At 39.5% G+C, this 15,831-nt stretch overlaps 1 protein-coding gene across 1 annotated transcript in view; it reads right to left on the bottom strand.

Annotated features, from left to right (window-relative positions):
• LOC105532073 (chromosome unknown open reading frame, human C9orf135) overlaps positions 1–15,831 on the bottom strand; it is an 88,247-nt gene that overhangs the window by 49,183 nt on the left and 23,233 nt on the right. The window contains exons 2-4 of the mRNA XM_011970152.1: positions 14,770–14,878; positions 2,686–2,804; positions 1,392–1,460 (exon numbers count right to left, since the gene is read on the bottom strand). Coding sequence (XP_011825542.1) covers positions 1,392–1,460; positions 2,686–2,804; positions 14,770–14,878 — 297 coding nt within the window. The remainder of the gene's footprint in view (positions 1–1,391; positions 1,461–2,685; positions 2,805–14,769; positions 14,879–15,831) is intronic.

Raw genomic sequence — 15,831 nt, 5'->3', positions numbered from 1 at the left:
AAAAAAAAAAAAAAAAAAAAAAAAAATCCTACAAAAACAAAAGGATTCAGAAAACAAAAAGATAATTCAAGGGTAGAGTTGAAGAAACAGAGAGGAAAGTAGATCGTAAAGACCAAAAAGAAAGGCTGAAAAAAGACAGGAAAGTTTTAGGATCAGGAAAAGAAATCCAACATTCAAACAAAGGATTTCCAAAAGAGAGAACAGAGAAAACACAGTAGGCCAAGAATAAAATAAATCAAGAAAATTTCTCTGAACTGATATGAGTTTATAAACTGAAAGGTTCACCATGTCCAGCAAAGAATTTAGTATGCATGCATCAATTACTGCTCTAATTGTTTGATGTCTATTAACTTGCTTAATCTTCATAACAACCCCATAATGCACAATGCAATCCTTAGAATTTTGTCATACTTATAAATGTATTTCCACATCACTTACTGTACATAATGAAAGTTTATATTTAGAAAGATGAGTGGATAAGATTTTTTTTTCTTTTTTAGTAAGAATTCATGCTTCCCTGCCAAAATAGACTTATCTCTTATATCAGTAAAAATAGTCTCTTGCTGTAAAGTCAGTTCTCTTTGTTCATAGTAATGTTCTACGAAGTTGCTGAAACACTGAATTAGCAAATATTGAACCATTGATCTTAGGGGAAATGTAGGGTTAGGTTCCTGCAAGCCTCTGGTCACATTTTCACCACTCGATCAATATAAAACTTTGTTTAATGTCTGTTTCTGCTTAAAGACATCTTATTTTTTGATTTATCACCTTTGAACTTATGACCAACAACACTGCAACTCATGCCTGAATCAAGCTTGTCTAACACACGTGTTTTCTCTGAAAGGCACATCACAGCCTTCTTGCTCTAAGGAACATGGCAGCACTTCAGCACCACGCTTGAGGGATGTCTTAAACGAGATCACCAACAAAAAGCATAAGAGTTTGAAAAATGTGACACTGAATAGACTGTGAAAAGAACACGTTTATAGAATGAGAGCTGAAACAAGAAGGCAGGGCATCACCCTGTTCGACCTCAGCTGAGATTGTACATATCTGGTGCCTTCCCTTTTTTACCACTCTGCATATGTCCACAAATGACCATGACAGAACCACGAGTATTGACTTGGGGGATGCAAATAGGTAAATTTTACAGAGAAAAAAGATTTACAAATACAGAATCTGCAAATAGTGAGGATTTACTGTTGTATTATTATTGTTATTAATGCTATGCATGTGAATGGAGAAAATATTTGGTTAAAGGCAAATTGAAGATGTCATGTAAAGGGCATTTTGTTGACCTTGGCTCACCCTCTCATACCTTCAGCCCTGCAAACAAACCTTCTGAATCAGGAAACATTGTGTACAATTATAGCAGTTTAGGGACTACTAACATTTTGCTCCGATCTGGTGGATGTCTAGGAAAGACAGCTCCGAAACCTGTGGCAGGCAATCCGGTGACCCTAAAACAAGATAACATTTTTTAGAAAACTTATTAAGAGTGTAATGTGTAAACTTTCAAACCCATGTAAAAGTAATTTAGGGGCTGGGCGCAGTGGCTCATGCCTGTAATCCCAGCACTTTGGGAGGCCGAGACAGGCAGATTTCCTGAGCTCAGGAGTTCAAGACCAGCCTGGGCAATATGGTGAAGCCCTGTCTCTACTAAAAATAAAAAAAAAAATTAGTCGGACGTGGCGGCATGCGCCTGTAGTCCTAGCTACTCAGGAGGCTGAGGCAGGAGAATTGCTCAAACCCGGGAGGCGAGAGGTTGCAGTGAGCCGAGATCATGCCACTGCACTCCAGCCTGGGTGGCAGGGCAAGGGTCCGTGCCAAAAAAAAAACAAAACAAAAACTAATTTAGGGTTGGATTTTTATGGTGATTACTTTTTAAAGAGTTTTCATGTTTGCAACTTTCATGAACTTTATAAAACAAAATGTCTCAACAAGTCAATGGAAATTTTAGCATTTTTGTCATTATTTTGACTGCCTTTTTCAACAATTACAGTATAAGACAAAGGCTATGTGTCATACACTTCCACGGGGAGGCACTGTGCCAGGATGCAGGATGACAGCTATGACAAAGAAAGAGCTTCTATCCTCAAAGAACTCTCTATTCCTGAGGAAATGCCTCCATATAAATAATTAGAATGCAAGTCCAACTGTCATGTAGGACATAAAATACTCAGAGGACAAAAATAGAAAAGCAATTAATTCTGATTAATGACAGCTTACCTAATTCTTACTGCATGTCAGGCAACACTTCTATGCACACTTCATACTTTATTTCATCTAAATTTCATAACAACCCTACAAAGTAGATGCTTTTGTAATTCTCATTTTACAGGTGAACAAGCTGGGTTATAAACACCAAAAAACTTTTACAGTAAATTGTAGCGCTGGGGTTCAAACCTGGATAGTCAGAACCCTGGGCAAAAAAAAAAACACATATAAAGAGGAAACGGCATTTTAGCTGGACCCAGAATAAGTAGAGAGTTGACTGGTAAACAATTGAGGAAAAGAAACTCCCGGACAGAGAGATCGGCATGAGCAGAAAGCATGGAAGCTTGAGACAAATGTGCTTGATGTGTTCCTTTAGTGTGGAACTGGGGTCACTATACCTTTTTGCTACTTATACAAGTCCTTTCTGCATGTCCATATTCTATAAGTAAAGAAAAGTATTAAGAATACCTTTCGATAATCCCAGAGCTCACTGTTTCCTCATTCAATAAGGCCTTGCTCTTCATTTCAGCCCATTCTGTGTTTAAACACACTTGTGACAACTTTTCATGTGTTTCTGATACCCACATCTGGAAACATAGAAGCCACATATAAGAAAAATGAATTTTCACTAAAAATGGTCAGTTACTAAAACATATGTTCATTGAAGTACATTCTGATTTTAATTGTTGACTCTAGTTGACATTAAAAATAAGTGATAGCTCATGGCTGTCAACTGTTTCATCATGAATATGTAAAAATAGCAATTACTGTATGCTATTGGGAAATAAAAAGCAAATTGGTATTTCTACGAAACAGAAAGAACTGCATTCAATTAAATATACTAACTCTACCTACTTTCTATTTCCTTCTTTATCCTTCTCAGGGTTGGTATATTTTAAAAACCCTAAAAAGGAAAATGTTTGTAGCAATCCCTTTGTAAATTACAAGGACTTCAGATATCATCATCATCGTCATCATTATTATTCATTCTCTATCATAGAGCATAATTCAATTAATTACTAAGCAATTATTGCTATGTGGAAAATCTGCCAACTGTAAGATGTACTCAAACCAATTGCAGAAACATCAAGGGTAGCATCTCAGGGATCTTAGGAACAAAATTGGATGTCAGGGATTCAATATTTTCTCCATACAAAACTCTAGAAGATCATGAAGCTGGAGGTTCAGAGCCAAGAACCAGAACTCATCACCAAGAAAATCCATTACTTTATCTGAAAGACTAGATTCCCCAAGATATTCATAAAGTCTCAGAATACATTACTACTACTAGATTTTCTGTTTCTTGTTCGTTTGTGTGTTTGTTTGCTTGTTTGCTTGTTTGTTTGTTTTTACAGAGAGACCACTCTTTAGAAAACCAGAGCCTTCAACTGCAAGCGTATCATGGCTATAGTGTGACGCTTTGGGTCCATTTTGCTTTAGTAAAAAGGCTTTGCTGTAACTGGGAGTCCAGCCTAGTCAAAATCATTTTGATTAAGTCTCTGGTGCTGGTTCCCTGGTCTACTCCATGGCTCTCTAGATCCTTGGCTTCTCAGAGCACTGCTCTCTAAGACCTCAACCTCCTGAATTACTATCCTCCCAGCCAAATTTCCCAGCTTTGATCCATATATCCTTAGCTCAACTACTCTTTTTCTTAGATGTTCAGGCTCCAAAGTCAATGGTAGATGACACTACATTGGGTCTTATTTATTTTAACAGCAAAAAGAAATCTTTTGAGAAAAAATTAGTAGCCACCACTTTGTTTGAAGGTATAAGATAAACCAAAAAATTAAGCTTAGATTGCTTCTCAGCCTTTTGGCTAAGATCAAGTGTAAAAATTAAGCTTAGATATGCTCTGATGATTTTTAACAGTAAAATATTTCAGCATATCAACCAACTCTTTGAAAATCATATGAAACAAAGATATTGCCAAACATAAAATAAAAGAGTAAAAGGAAACAGATAATCATAGCATTAGTGGAGCAGAATGAGTGCTTATTCTGTGCCAGACAACGTACTAAGCACTTTAAATGCATTATTTTAATACCTTCTCAAAGCAACCCTCTGAGTGTTATGTATTAATATCAGTCATGGTCTCAGAAGGGAAAAACAATCAAATTGGGAACTGAGGAGAACTTAATGAAGGATCTCTTTATAAACGTGTGGGAACCATTAAGCAAATCAACACTATTGAAGCACCCTGAGGATAGCAATAGTGGAGAACCTTGGGGGTGGAACAGTTACTGTAACTCAGAACAACCTACAGCTATAAAGTGAGGGTCACCTGATAGTTGTATCTTTCAGAACAGAAACCCAGCCACTGCCAAACCATGGTCCTACAGGGAGGAAATCACAGGAATAAGTGTCCAAGCTCCCTCTCCTCCCACCTCTGGTCACCTGCCAGTGCCTCCCACGGGCCCATCCCAGTGGAAAGCCAGAAGGCAAGGAGCTCATTGCAGCGAACCCTAGAGGTCAGTCTCCTTGGCACAAAGCAGGGTGAGAAGAGTGGAGAGCGGACCTGGAGGTGCAAATGAAGAACACTTGGTATAATTTATTTCTGTTTAAAAAAAGGGAAAACTAAGGCTGGAAGGGATTAAGTAATGCCCAGGCAAATCAGCCAAAAAGTAGAACCTCCACAATTTAAGACTCATGCAGTCTGCCTCATTCATTCATCCATCTATTCACATCTATTAAGTACCAGGCATCATACTAGGTTCTACGACTGGATTTGCAAACAAACACCAGAGGCTATACTAGCTATAGCATAGTAGGTTATAGTAAATCATGGGGATAATGGTAATAACAGCACATGGCCAGAAACCATTCTAAATGTCTTCACATTAAATGCTTGTGACAACTCTACAATTCTCACTTTACACATAAGGAAATAAAGACATGAAAAGTTTGAGACTCTTGACTTAAGTTACAACCCTGTAAGTGGTAGAACCAAGAATTAAAGAGAAGCCATCCGACTCCAAAGACAACTCTTAACTTCCGTCTCCTGTATCAGTGGCAAATGTTATCTCCCAATATTAGACATTCCTTCTTCATCATCAATAGAATCCCCAAACTTTAGCTGGGTTCCTGGTGTTGCAGACCACATTTTTCAGATTATTTTACTCTTAGATATGATCAGTGACTAGTTCTGGACAATTGAGCATAAGTGGAAATAGTTGTTTCCTGGAAAGAACTTCCAGGAAAAGTCCTTCTGTTCTTTTCCTTCTTGCTGCCTGGAATGCAGACATAATGACTGGTTTCCAGCAGCCATCTTGAGTCCTACCCAAGGATGACAGAGCAGAAAACTGGAAGGAATTGGTCTCTGACAATACATAGAACTTTCATACCAGTCCTGCTATCCTCCAGACCCTTTACATGAAATAATACAACCCTATATGAACAGCCTCTGTTGATTTTCAGTGTCTGTTGCATGTAGGCAAACCTAATCCTACACCATCTCAATGTGAAAAAATCACTTTGGTGCAGAAATGTTCATAACCTGACATAAGGATGGTACTTCATAAAAGCACTTCCATATGTTTAAAAGTCTTTTGGGCTTTGTATATATGTATATCACAGACTGGAGATTGGCAATTTGGTATGTGAGATAGCTAAATTAGCACAGCACAAACTCGTAGGATAATCACTAAAATTTCCATTTAATTTACATAATAAAATCTAGCTTGAGACAAATGATAATATAGAAAATATCTAATGTATAGAGGAAGCTCATTTCATAATGTCATTCATATTCCCTGTTTTCCTGAGTATGAATTATTTTTAAATCCCAATTTCTATTCTTCTAGAACGAACTCTTCCCATATGTGCTGCACTTACGGGAAGAAAATTCAGTAGATACATAACCTGGGTGACTGGTACAGGGAATGAGGAGAACACTTATGACTTCTCCTCAGGTTATATATTTCAGGTTGACCAGACTGTTCCTCTGGCAAGATTCATTTTAGATAATCCCCAACTGACAATTCTTTCCTGGGTTCTTTACAGGCACCCAGAAAGTATATTCCTCTGACCCACAGTGAAGGAAGCTGTGTTGGTCCGTTTTCATGCTGCTGATAAAGACATACCCAAGACTGGGCAATTTACAAAAGAAAGAGGTTTAATGGATTTACAGCTCCACTAGGCTGGGGAGGCCTCACAATCATGGCAGAAGGTAATGAGGAGCAAGTCACATCTTACACGGATGGCAGCAGGCAAAGAGAGAGAGCGCACGCACTTGTGCAGGGGAACTCCAGTTTTTAAAACCATTAGATCTCATGAGACTTATGCACTATCATGAGAACAGCATGGGAAAGACCTGCCACCATGATTCAATTATCTCCCACTGGGTCCCTACCACAACACGTGGGAATTACAGGAGCTACAACATGAGATTTGGGTGGGGACACAGAGCCAAACCATATGAGAAGCTCAGGTACTTCTCACATCAAGCTTTTCCCTCTGATGCCACAGGCTGCTTCTGGAACCCTCCCGTCTGTAGCCTTTTGTCAAGCACGAGTGAGACCCCAGTGCATCAAGTTCCCTGGGTGGTATCATTGAGACCCCACTCTCAGGGTAGAAATTAAGGGGATACACTTCCCATCCCTACCCCTTAGAAGATTAGAGGGGTTGGATTCACAGCATGTACTCTTTCTCCAGACAACTCCTCCAACTTCTAAATTCTTTTGACCAGATGTCTTCGATTTCAACCTTTTTTGTTTGTTTTTAAATCATCAAGGTGAAAGAGACACCAAGAAGCTCAAAACTCAGTTACCGCCCAAATAATTTGCATGTTTGGCATGAGTGGGTTGGCATCTCACTTACTTAGAATAAAGGAGGAGTTGGCATCTATTATCTTAGATCTTCAGTCATAACTAAGGAACAGTCTTATTTTAGTCTGTTAAGCAGCATTCCCCCTACCAACTGTAGCTTTTCTGCACCATTGCCAAAAAAAAAAAAAAAAAAAATACAAAAGTTTGATTATCTTTTAAAATAATCACAAAGACCATACTTATTTCTCAGAAGTTTTGTCCTTGGAAATCCTCACTGTTTCACATCTAGGTTAACTCAGCAGTGCCATGTAAAGATTCTAAAGGATCCAAGAGAGGCCTCTGAAAATGTAACCGCTATTATTTTGAACAACTGAGACTCATAGGGTGCAATCAGAAAAATAATTGTATTGTTTTCCACAACTACCTCTTCAAGAAAGCTTTTGTGAACTTATTCCTTCTTCTTCTTCTTTTTTTTAATTTTTATTTTTTAGAAATAGAGTCTCACTGTTATCCATGCTGAAGTGTAGTGGCACATTCATAGCTTACTGCAGCCTCAAACTCATGGGCTCAAGCAATCCTCCTGCCTCAGCCTCCCAAGTAGCTAGGACTACAAGCGTGCACCACCACACCTGGCTTAGGGGATGCTCCTTTTCCTGTCTCTAGCAGAAATAAATTTATAACAAGTCTCATTTTTTCCTGATCACTCTGAGATAACAAAACCACTTCTTGTCACAAAATAGTCTTAATTAAATATTTAATATTAGTAAAATAAGCACAAAAGACTCTTCTAATTGTCTGGGGGAAAGGAAAAGCAGAGCAGGTGGAGAAATAATAAATTATCCAACCCGGCCTACCCCTCACACCCACTTCCCTCTGCCTACTTACCAGCCTAGAGCAGGCTATAGCTGGAGGAAGAGAAAAGCTTTAACTCTAATTGAAATTCATCATTTTGATGAGATATTTTAATTATTGAAATGTGACCAATAGGCTTTTTATTATCTGAGATTGACCGTAAAACCTAAGGAAGCTGCATAGGATTTTGTCCAGGCATAAAGGAAGAACTGACTCCATAAAGCAGGGTAAATAGGCAGTGGAGGCAAAAAATATGGATGTGTGTGTCTCTGCATGTTTGTGCGTGCGGGTCTGTGTGTACGTACGTGCACATGATTGCCCAATTTAAGTCTCATTTGTTCAACATAACAGTTACACCTGCTTAAGCAGACTAATATACATGAAAAATTAAAGTCTAATTTCTGTAAGAGTTAAATTAGGGCACGATTACTGACGTAGAAAAGGAGCAGCAAATGCAAGTGATGGGATCAAAATGCTGGGTGGCCCGCTTTCATTCCCATCCCAAATGTCTGGAAATGACAGAGAAGATACTTGCTAGAATAAATAGACTCAGAGATGCAGCAGAAAACTGGGGAAGTACACTCAGTGGGCCAAAATTGATACAGAATTCCTAACACAGGAAAGCCAGATGTGATTGTGGTGATATTGGAAAAGCTGATCCAAAGTTGTTCCAGGAGAGAATGCTGAAACCTGTGACATCAACCGCAAGCTCCAAGATTATGGAGATGGGAAGCAAGAGGAGACCCTAGTTCAACAGCCTACTATCCCCAAACATCTTCCTTTCCTCTGCAGTGGCATTTTAAATTATTCCATTTATAAGCATTTGATCCGTATACCCCTTTCAGGTGCTTAGATATGAATGCAAGAAGCATCTATAAGATTATAAGATTATACTGGTCAAAATACTATCCTACAATGTCAAAGAAAAAAATACTTGAACCAATTAAGTAAATAATTGAATTTCCCATATCTGGTATAATTATATCCTTTGTATCCCTTTTAGGAACATTAGTTTTCAAATGTGAAATTTTTATTCACTAAAACAGCTCATATTTAGGCTTATTTGGCTAGTCTTAATCTATTCATAAAACGAATGCTAATATACTTTTGTACTATTCATTTATTTGCCATTTTTAAATCCACACTGTCTGTGATGCTGTTAATATTAGCCTAATTTGCTCAACAATGTTGTCCTGTTAGTTCCAAAAATGCCTTGGCATTGAGCCACTAGCTGTATAAGAAAAATCTGTTTAATGAATTGTTTATGTATTTCTTTGTTCATTTATGTCTGACAAATTCTCAGCTTCTATGACACAGCATCATATGTGCTCTGTACTTAATCCTTCTAAATTTATGGCATTCAACATGCACCCCTTTCTCATAAGTGGTCTTTGTCCTCCCAGTGGCTCTCACTTTAGTATCAGCCTCACATGCTAGGAAGGTAACATAAGTGATTGTGATAGGGCCTTTGGTAGTGTTGTGAGGATCCTTGGGTGAGAGGCTTTACAGGTTGAAGCAACGATAGTAGACATACTCTTGATGATTTTAGTTTGCGTGGAATTCACCCTGGTAGAGATATGTAGCACCTGAATAAAGTCCAGGTAAAAGACCATAGTTTAGAATGCTATTACCCACTAAGCTTAGAATAAGACAATCAGGGCAAGCCCAGTGGCTTGAATTACTGTTCTCTTGTGAATCTATTTCCCCAATGGCCTTACTTGGCCTCCTGAAACCTAAGGGACCATTGAAGTAGGAAATCAATTATCCCACCATTGAAACCTGAATGGTATGTTTCCAGATTCTGCCAAGAGATGGTTCCTTTAGGATTCAGCTCCAGAGCTTCAAAGGAAACTATACCCAAACCTCCTCCAACCCATTTCAGTTCAGGTGCACCTCACAGCATCCTGATGTTCTTAGCATCCATCATACCCTTTGCCACCATGGTTATGTGTTCCCATTTCCCCTAGGAACCTATGAGTTCCTTATATACAAGGACCAATTTTTGAATTATGTTTCCTACCCTAGCACTTAGCATTATGCGTGGCAAAGTAATGGGGCCTCAAAAAATGTTTGTTGAATGTAGAACTTCTTCCTTTTATCCTTTTCCCTTTCTCCCTCCTCCTCTTCCTTCCTACCTTCTTTCTTTGTTTCCTTCCTTCATCCCTTCCTCTCTCCCTTACTTCCTTTCTTGCTTCTTCCCTTTCTTCCATAAATACTTATTGAGCATCCACTATGTTCTAGGCACTGTTCTCGGAACTGGAGATAAAACAGGGAACAAAACAGATCAAAGTCCTCACTTTCATAGAGCTTGTATTCTAACAGGAGGTGACAAATGATTAACAACTAAATAAGTCTGAAATATGTCCAGCAATGTAAGTATCATGAAGAACACTAAAGTAAGGAAAGGGATAGGGAGATATGATAAGAATGGACTGCTCTTTTACATACAAAAGGGTAAAACTGGCTCACTGAACAAGTGGGACTTATAAGTAGGTACAATCAGAAAACAAATCTACTTTTCCTCCATCACTGCCCATCCACAGTCATTTGGAGGGACTAGTTCTTTCTCACGCTCCTTGATTAAATATAAGACAGGTCCCAGGGTGTTTCTGGTCACTCTCAGATAATACAAAACTTCTCTGGCTACTTTTGTCCCAGGAGGATTTTCACTGAGGTAAGTAAAATGCCAGTCCCATATAATAGTCAAAACTTCACACGTCATGGAAAGATTCTCATTCCTCCACCTTGGGGCTGCTTCAGCCTGGCCCACTATATTGGGAACAGGGGGCACAGTTGGCTTCTTCTCAATTACCCCACTTGGACTTCTTCCCTATTCCCCACCTCCCTCTATCTCCTTGGGGACTGATACCAAGGATGTGTGGAGATGAGGAAGACAGAGAGGTAAATGCAGGAATGGCAGAATGTAATCTTGCTTTGGTTTCCCCTGGACATGTTTATCTTTGACCCTCTCTGGCACTGGTGAATGTTCAAAGATGACTTTCTTGGGATGTTCTGGTAGACTTTGGGATCACCTCTGGGAACACTGAATGGCATGTCCCATGATAGAAGATGCCTCTGGCTAGACTTAAATGTCTTGCCTTGGCTCCTGGAAACCCAGCTAGGCCCCGCCCATCTCTCCCTTTTTTCCTTCTACAAATATTTATTGGGCACCCACTATGAGGTGCTCTTTCACAGGCTCTGAAATGACGCCATGTCATTTTCTTCTTCCCTGTGGTCCACACTGGATCCACAAGAGGCACATCTGGGCCCAAGGATTCATACATCCTTGCTCCACCTCTAAGGGAGCTGGCTCCCTCTTTTCTGCTCTGCTTCCTCTCACCAGTCACCAGAGCCTTATGTCTAACTTCGTGAGGCACACAAGGGTCCTTGAGATGAGACTTAGAGCACACTCTTTCCAAAACCCTCTGTGTACTAACAAACTCCTCTTTAGGCTTCTTGCATTTCAATTATCTTATATCCCTCATGTGAGTGGGAGCCAATTAGCACCATCTTCTTTGAGGATCTTGCTTAAGTGACCTAATTATTTACTTTGGCACATGAGGCTATTGTTCTGTTCTTAGACTTTTAGAGCCTTAGCCAAAATGTAGACAAAAGTAAGTCCCATTTTAAACTCTGCTACAAATAAATGATGCTCACATTAGCTCCTGCAGCAGCATTTAAGGACAAGGACACCTTCAATCAGCTAAATGAAAATGTGGTGGATGGATAAAGCAGCCATTCAGCAGCAATCTTGCAAAAAAAAAAAAAAAAACCAAAAATGTTAAGAAGGCATTCAGAAGGGGAAACAGATGGGAATAGGGCTAGCCAGCATGTGTGTGGACATAATTCAGGAAATAGGACAGAAGTTACGGCTAAGATGTAAGAAATCAAAGCCCCAACACATATGCAGTGAGATATACAATATCCAAGCCAGAGCAAAAATAATCAGGTCTATTTTCTACAAGGAAGGTGCAGTATAGTGGGGTAAAAAGGCCAGCACACTAGACGTGGAAAAGTTTGGTACTCCAAGAGGCAGTTTGGAAAAGTCTCTAAGATCTTAGCGTTTAAAGCCAGAGAAGAACAATGGATTTTAATTTGTAATACACTTTCTAGTTGTTTGACTTTTCACCAGTGATTAAGCTTCACTTGTTCTCAGTCCCCTCATCCGTCCAATGTGGATCACGTATGAGACCTGCCTGAAGAGCTGTCCAGAGGATGAAATGAAACGTTCTTAATGGAACCATCTTGTTGAATTGATCCTATTGCATCAATAGGATGCAATCATAAAGGAATTTCATTTTAATCAGACTGCCCCTTCCCTTCCACAGCAAGTTATTTCCTTTTGTTTAATAAAAGTATTAGGCAAGTCTCTTCTTGGCCACTGCTGTCCCTGCCCCAAGGGCAGTGTACTCCCTCTTTCTGCTGTGCCATATCAGGCATGACTTCTAACATTTAAGTTTTTAAGCATGTGCCTGGACCCCATGTCCTCTAAATTCCAGGACATACATATTAATCTCTCTGAGTGGTTCCCTTGAAACTCCTCTGAACTGGAGAAAGAGGGGCACAGGACCCACAACTACATGAATCCTTTTTTAATTCTTCAGTCCCTTGTCTTCAAGGACATAACTACTCATATTGGTTTAGTCTAATTTAGTCTCTTAGTAGGCCCTGCATAGATGGCCTGGATTCTTGCTTTAAGGCATGTGGTTCCTGCCAACCATCAAGAGTGTCTTTAGGCCCTTATCAAAACTCTGTGACAACAGGAAGACGGACTTGCCTATCCTCTTGCTACATCCAGCCTCATACCTGGCATGTGAAGGTGTGGGGGCTCGGTGCCAGTATCCCCTCCTTCTCTTTACACTTGGGACCTTGGGTGAGTCATTTAAGATCTGCAAGTCTAGGTTTAGAACTAGAATAATAATATATTTCTTGACAGCTTTATAGCTTTGTTGTGAAGAATGAAAAACAAGATTGATGAGCCAATGCTTTATACACAGGAAGTCTATAGGGAAAAATGTAAATTGCTATTAAGATAGAGAATAGCAGTTCCATCAGAAATAGTGATTCCTCAGTCTATTTTCTTTTCTATTGAATACACATTCCAGATCTGGCAGGTGAAGGACAGGGTTTCAATGGCCATCAACAAAAAGACATACAGACAGTAAATACTACTATTTATTTACACATTCTCATTAAACCTGAGGCTCGACCACTGTAATGTATGTAATATTGGGGAAGGAATGTTTGTGGTTCCTATACCTCATACCCCACTTCATCTCACGTCCTTTGTGATATGAGGTATAGGAATATCCAGAGACCAAGAGCATTTTTATATAGGAATCAAATATATGAGGTATAGGAATACTCAGAGACCAAGAGTATTTTTACATAGGAATCAAAAATGAATGTTTTTAAGGACCAAAAGTTTTTTAAAAACATTTTTTATATAGGAATCAAAAATAAATGTTTTTTAAGGACCAAAGTCTCTAAGTGCATGCCAAGCAATGCCTGTCTTGCCCAACTTACTCTTGTCCTGACCACAGCCCCATGCTGAAGAAAGCAAGGTTAAGCTGGGTTTGTGGGGGAATGGAGCAAGGTGGATGCTGACTGAGTTGGGCATCACACCGCAGAGCCCCATCCACATGCCGGCTGGTGACCCATGAGGCAGCCTGACGCAAAGGGAAGAGGGTTGGGTGGAAACTGAGGAAATCATCAGGTTCCCCTGAGATCTGGGCTATGGAGCAAGAGGTAAACCTGAGCAGAGAGAAATGGAGATGCCAAAGAGACTCTGTGTGTGCATGTGACACAGAGAGGTTGGGGTGGCGATGGGGATGCCTTGCTTTAGAGCTGTGTTAGTTCCTGCAAGTTTGCTCATTCCATATCCAGGCAGCTGTCACTTTACAATAAATCCCCATTCTCCAGGTGATCCTTATTACTCTCTGTCCACTGCAACTATAAGAGGAAAGGAGGAAATGGCGCTGCCATGCTAAGCTAATTTGTCCTCATTACCTTGTAGAATGGAGAATCTTCTAGAACAATTTCCAATGCGGAATTATGCATCTTTTTACACTTGCCTCATTTTAAATGCTGGTCTAAAACTAGTCCAGCTTTGGGGGGCAGAATGTGACACAAACCCAATCTTTTCATCACTTGTACAACCACCCTCATCAAATCACCAGCTCTTCATGCCCAAGGCCATCCTCTAAGGCTAAATTGTCTTCAGCTAGCCCCAAAGTTCCTGACATTGTAGGACCCAATTTGTGGGTCTCCTAGGAGTTGAGCTCTTGCCTTATGCTGACTGGACAGACACCTATGTAGCCAAGTAGTAACCTGCTCACCTCAATTCAAACAGGAATTACTTATGCCATAAATATTCTGCTTGTAACTGGATTGCACAAACATTATGAGACTGTTAATAGCACGTTTTAGTTACTCACAACTCCACCAGCTTAAGGTAAGTACAAAAGACTTGAAACCAAAGACCTAGGTATAAACTCTCCCTCTTCCACTCCCTCGCTGTGTGACTTTGAGTAAGTTGCTTAGTCTTTAGGAGGCTCTTTCCTCTCCTCTGTGAATTAGAGATGGTAATACCCACTTCGCAGGGTTATTATGGAGGTGAAAGGAGACATCTAACAGGATATTGTCACTGTAGTGACAATGGCATTATAGCAACAGGAACAATTTCCTAGGCACTTTTATGTGCCAGGCACCGTGCCACGTACTCAACTTGCTCCATCTCATTTAATTCACCCAATCACTTTATAAGATAGGCACATTTTACAGGTAATGTAGCTTCAGCACACAGTGACTAAGTCATCTAAGTAACTAGCACTGTTAACGAGGGATGGTGCTGCACAAAACACTCCTCCTTTAACTTTTTCATGTTTCACTATGACAAAGATTTCCGACTTAAAACAAAGTAATAGCAATTACTTACTGGGGATTCATCGGTTCCAAGTCGCCGATATGTTGAATTACACAGCTTTTTAACTTTCTCAGGACCCTCTATATCATAATCTTTGGGAAAAGCTTCTCTGTCACGGTGCCTTAAGAAAAAATTAGGAGTACATTAAGAGATGAAGTTTATTTATTCTATATTGCATTCAGATTTTTAAAAACTATCCAATGAAAATTTTCTATATTTGCAGCATTATTTTAACTATAAATTTATTAGATTTGTGACATATAAAGTATTTTCCATCTCTTTTCAAGTAATGCCGAGGCTAATTCCTAAAAGCAACCTAGCATAAGTGATAAAACTAATAATATCACCCAAACAATACTTCTCGAACATAGTAATAGTAATTACTCAGTGATTCCAATGAGCTGAATCTTATTTAATAATGTAGATTAGTTTACCAACAGTAAATTCTAAAATAAGACATGGTAATATCTTGGAAAGGCAACCTTCCACTTTAGAAATTCTTTCTACCATGAATTTTAATTACAATTTTTTTCAAAACAAGACAGCTAAGTATTTGCCCATATTGATTTATAACCCGTGCTTCCTGCTTCTAAAGAGGCAATAAAGGAAGCTGATAAACATGAGGTAGAAGAAAACAGTTCTTAAAAATGTAGATGGAAGAAGGAAAAAATATACCAAACATCTTGATTAAAAGAGTGATTAAGAATAATAAGAGACAGGGCACAGTAACACATGCCTGTAATCTCAGCACTTTGGGAGGCAGGCAGATCTCTTGAGCCTAGAAGTTCAAGACCAGACTGGGAAACATGGCAAGACCCCATCTCTACAAAAAAACACAACAATCAGCTGGGCTTGGTGGCATGTGCCTGTAGTTCCAGCTACTTGGGAGGCTGGGCTAGGAGGATCACCTCAGGGAGGTCAAGGCTGCACTGAGCCATGATTGTGCCACTGCACTCTAGCCTGGGCAAAGAATAAGACCCTGTCTCAAAAAAGAAAAAGAAGAAGAAGGAAGAAGGAAGAAGAAGGTGGAGGAGTATGAGAAGAAGGAGAAGGAGGGGGAGGAAAGGGAGGAAG

Source organism: Mandrillus leucophaeus, unplaced genomic scaffold (assembly GCF_000951045.1).
Source record: "Mandrillus leucophaeus isolate KB7577 unplaced genomic scaffold, Mleu.le_1.0 Scaffold93, whole genome shotgun sequence".
In the NCBI taxonomy this organism is placed as follows: domain Eukaryota; kingdom Metazoa; phylum Chordata; class Mammalia; order Primates; family Cercopithecidae; genus Mandrillus; species Mandrillus leucophaeus.
The sequence above is the reverse complement of the archived record's forward strand: the minus strand, read 5'-3'. Positions and strand labels throughout refer to the sequence as shown.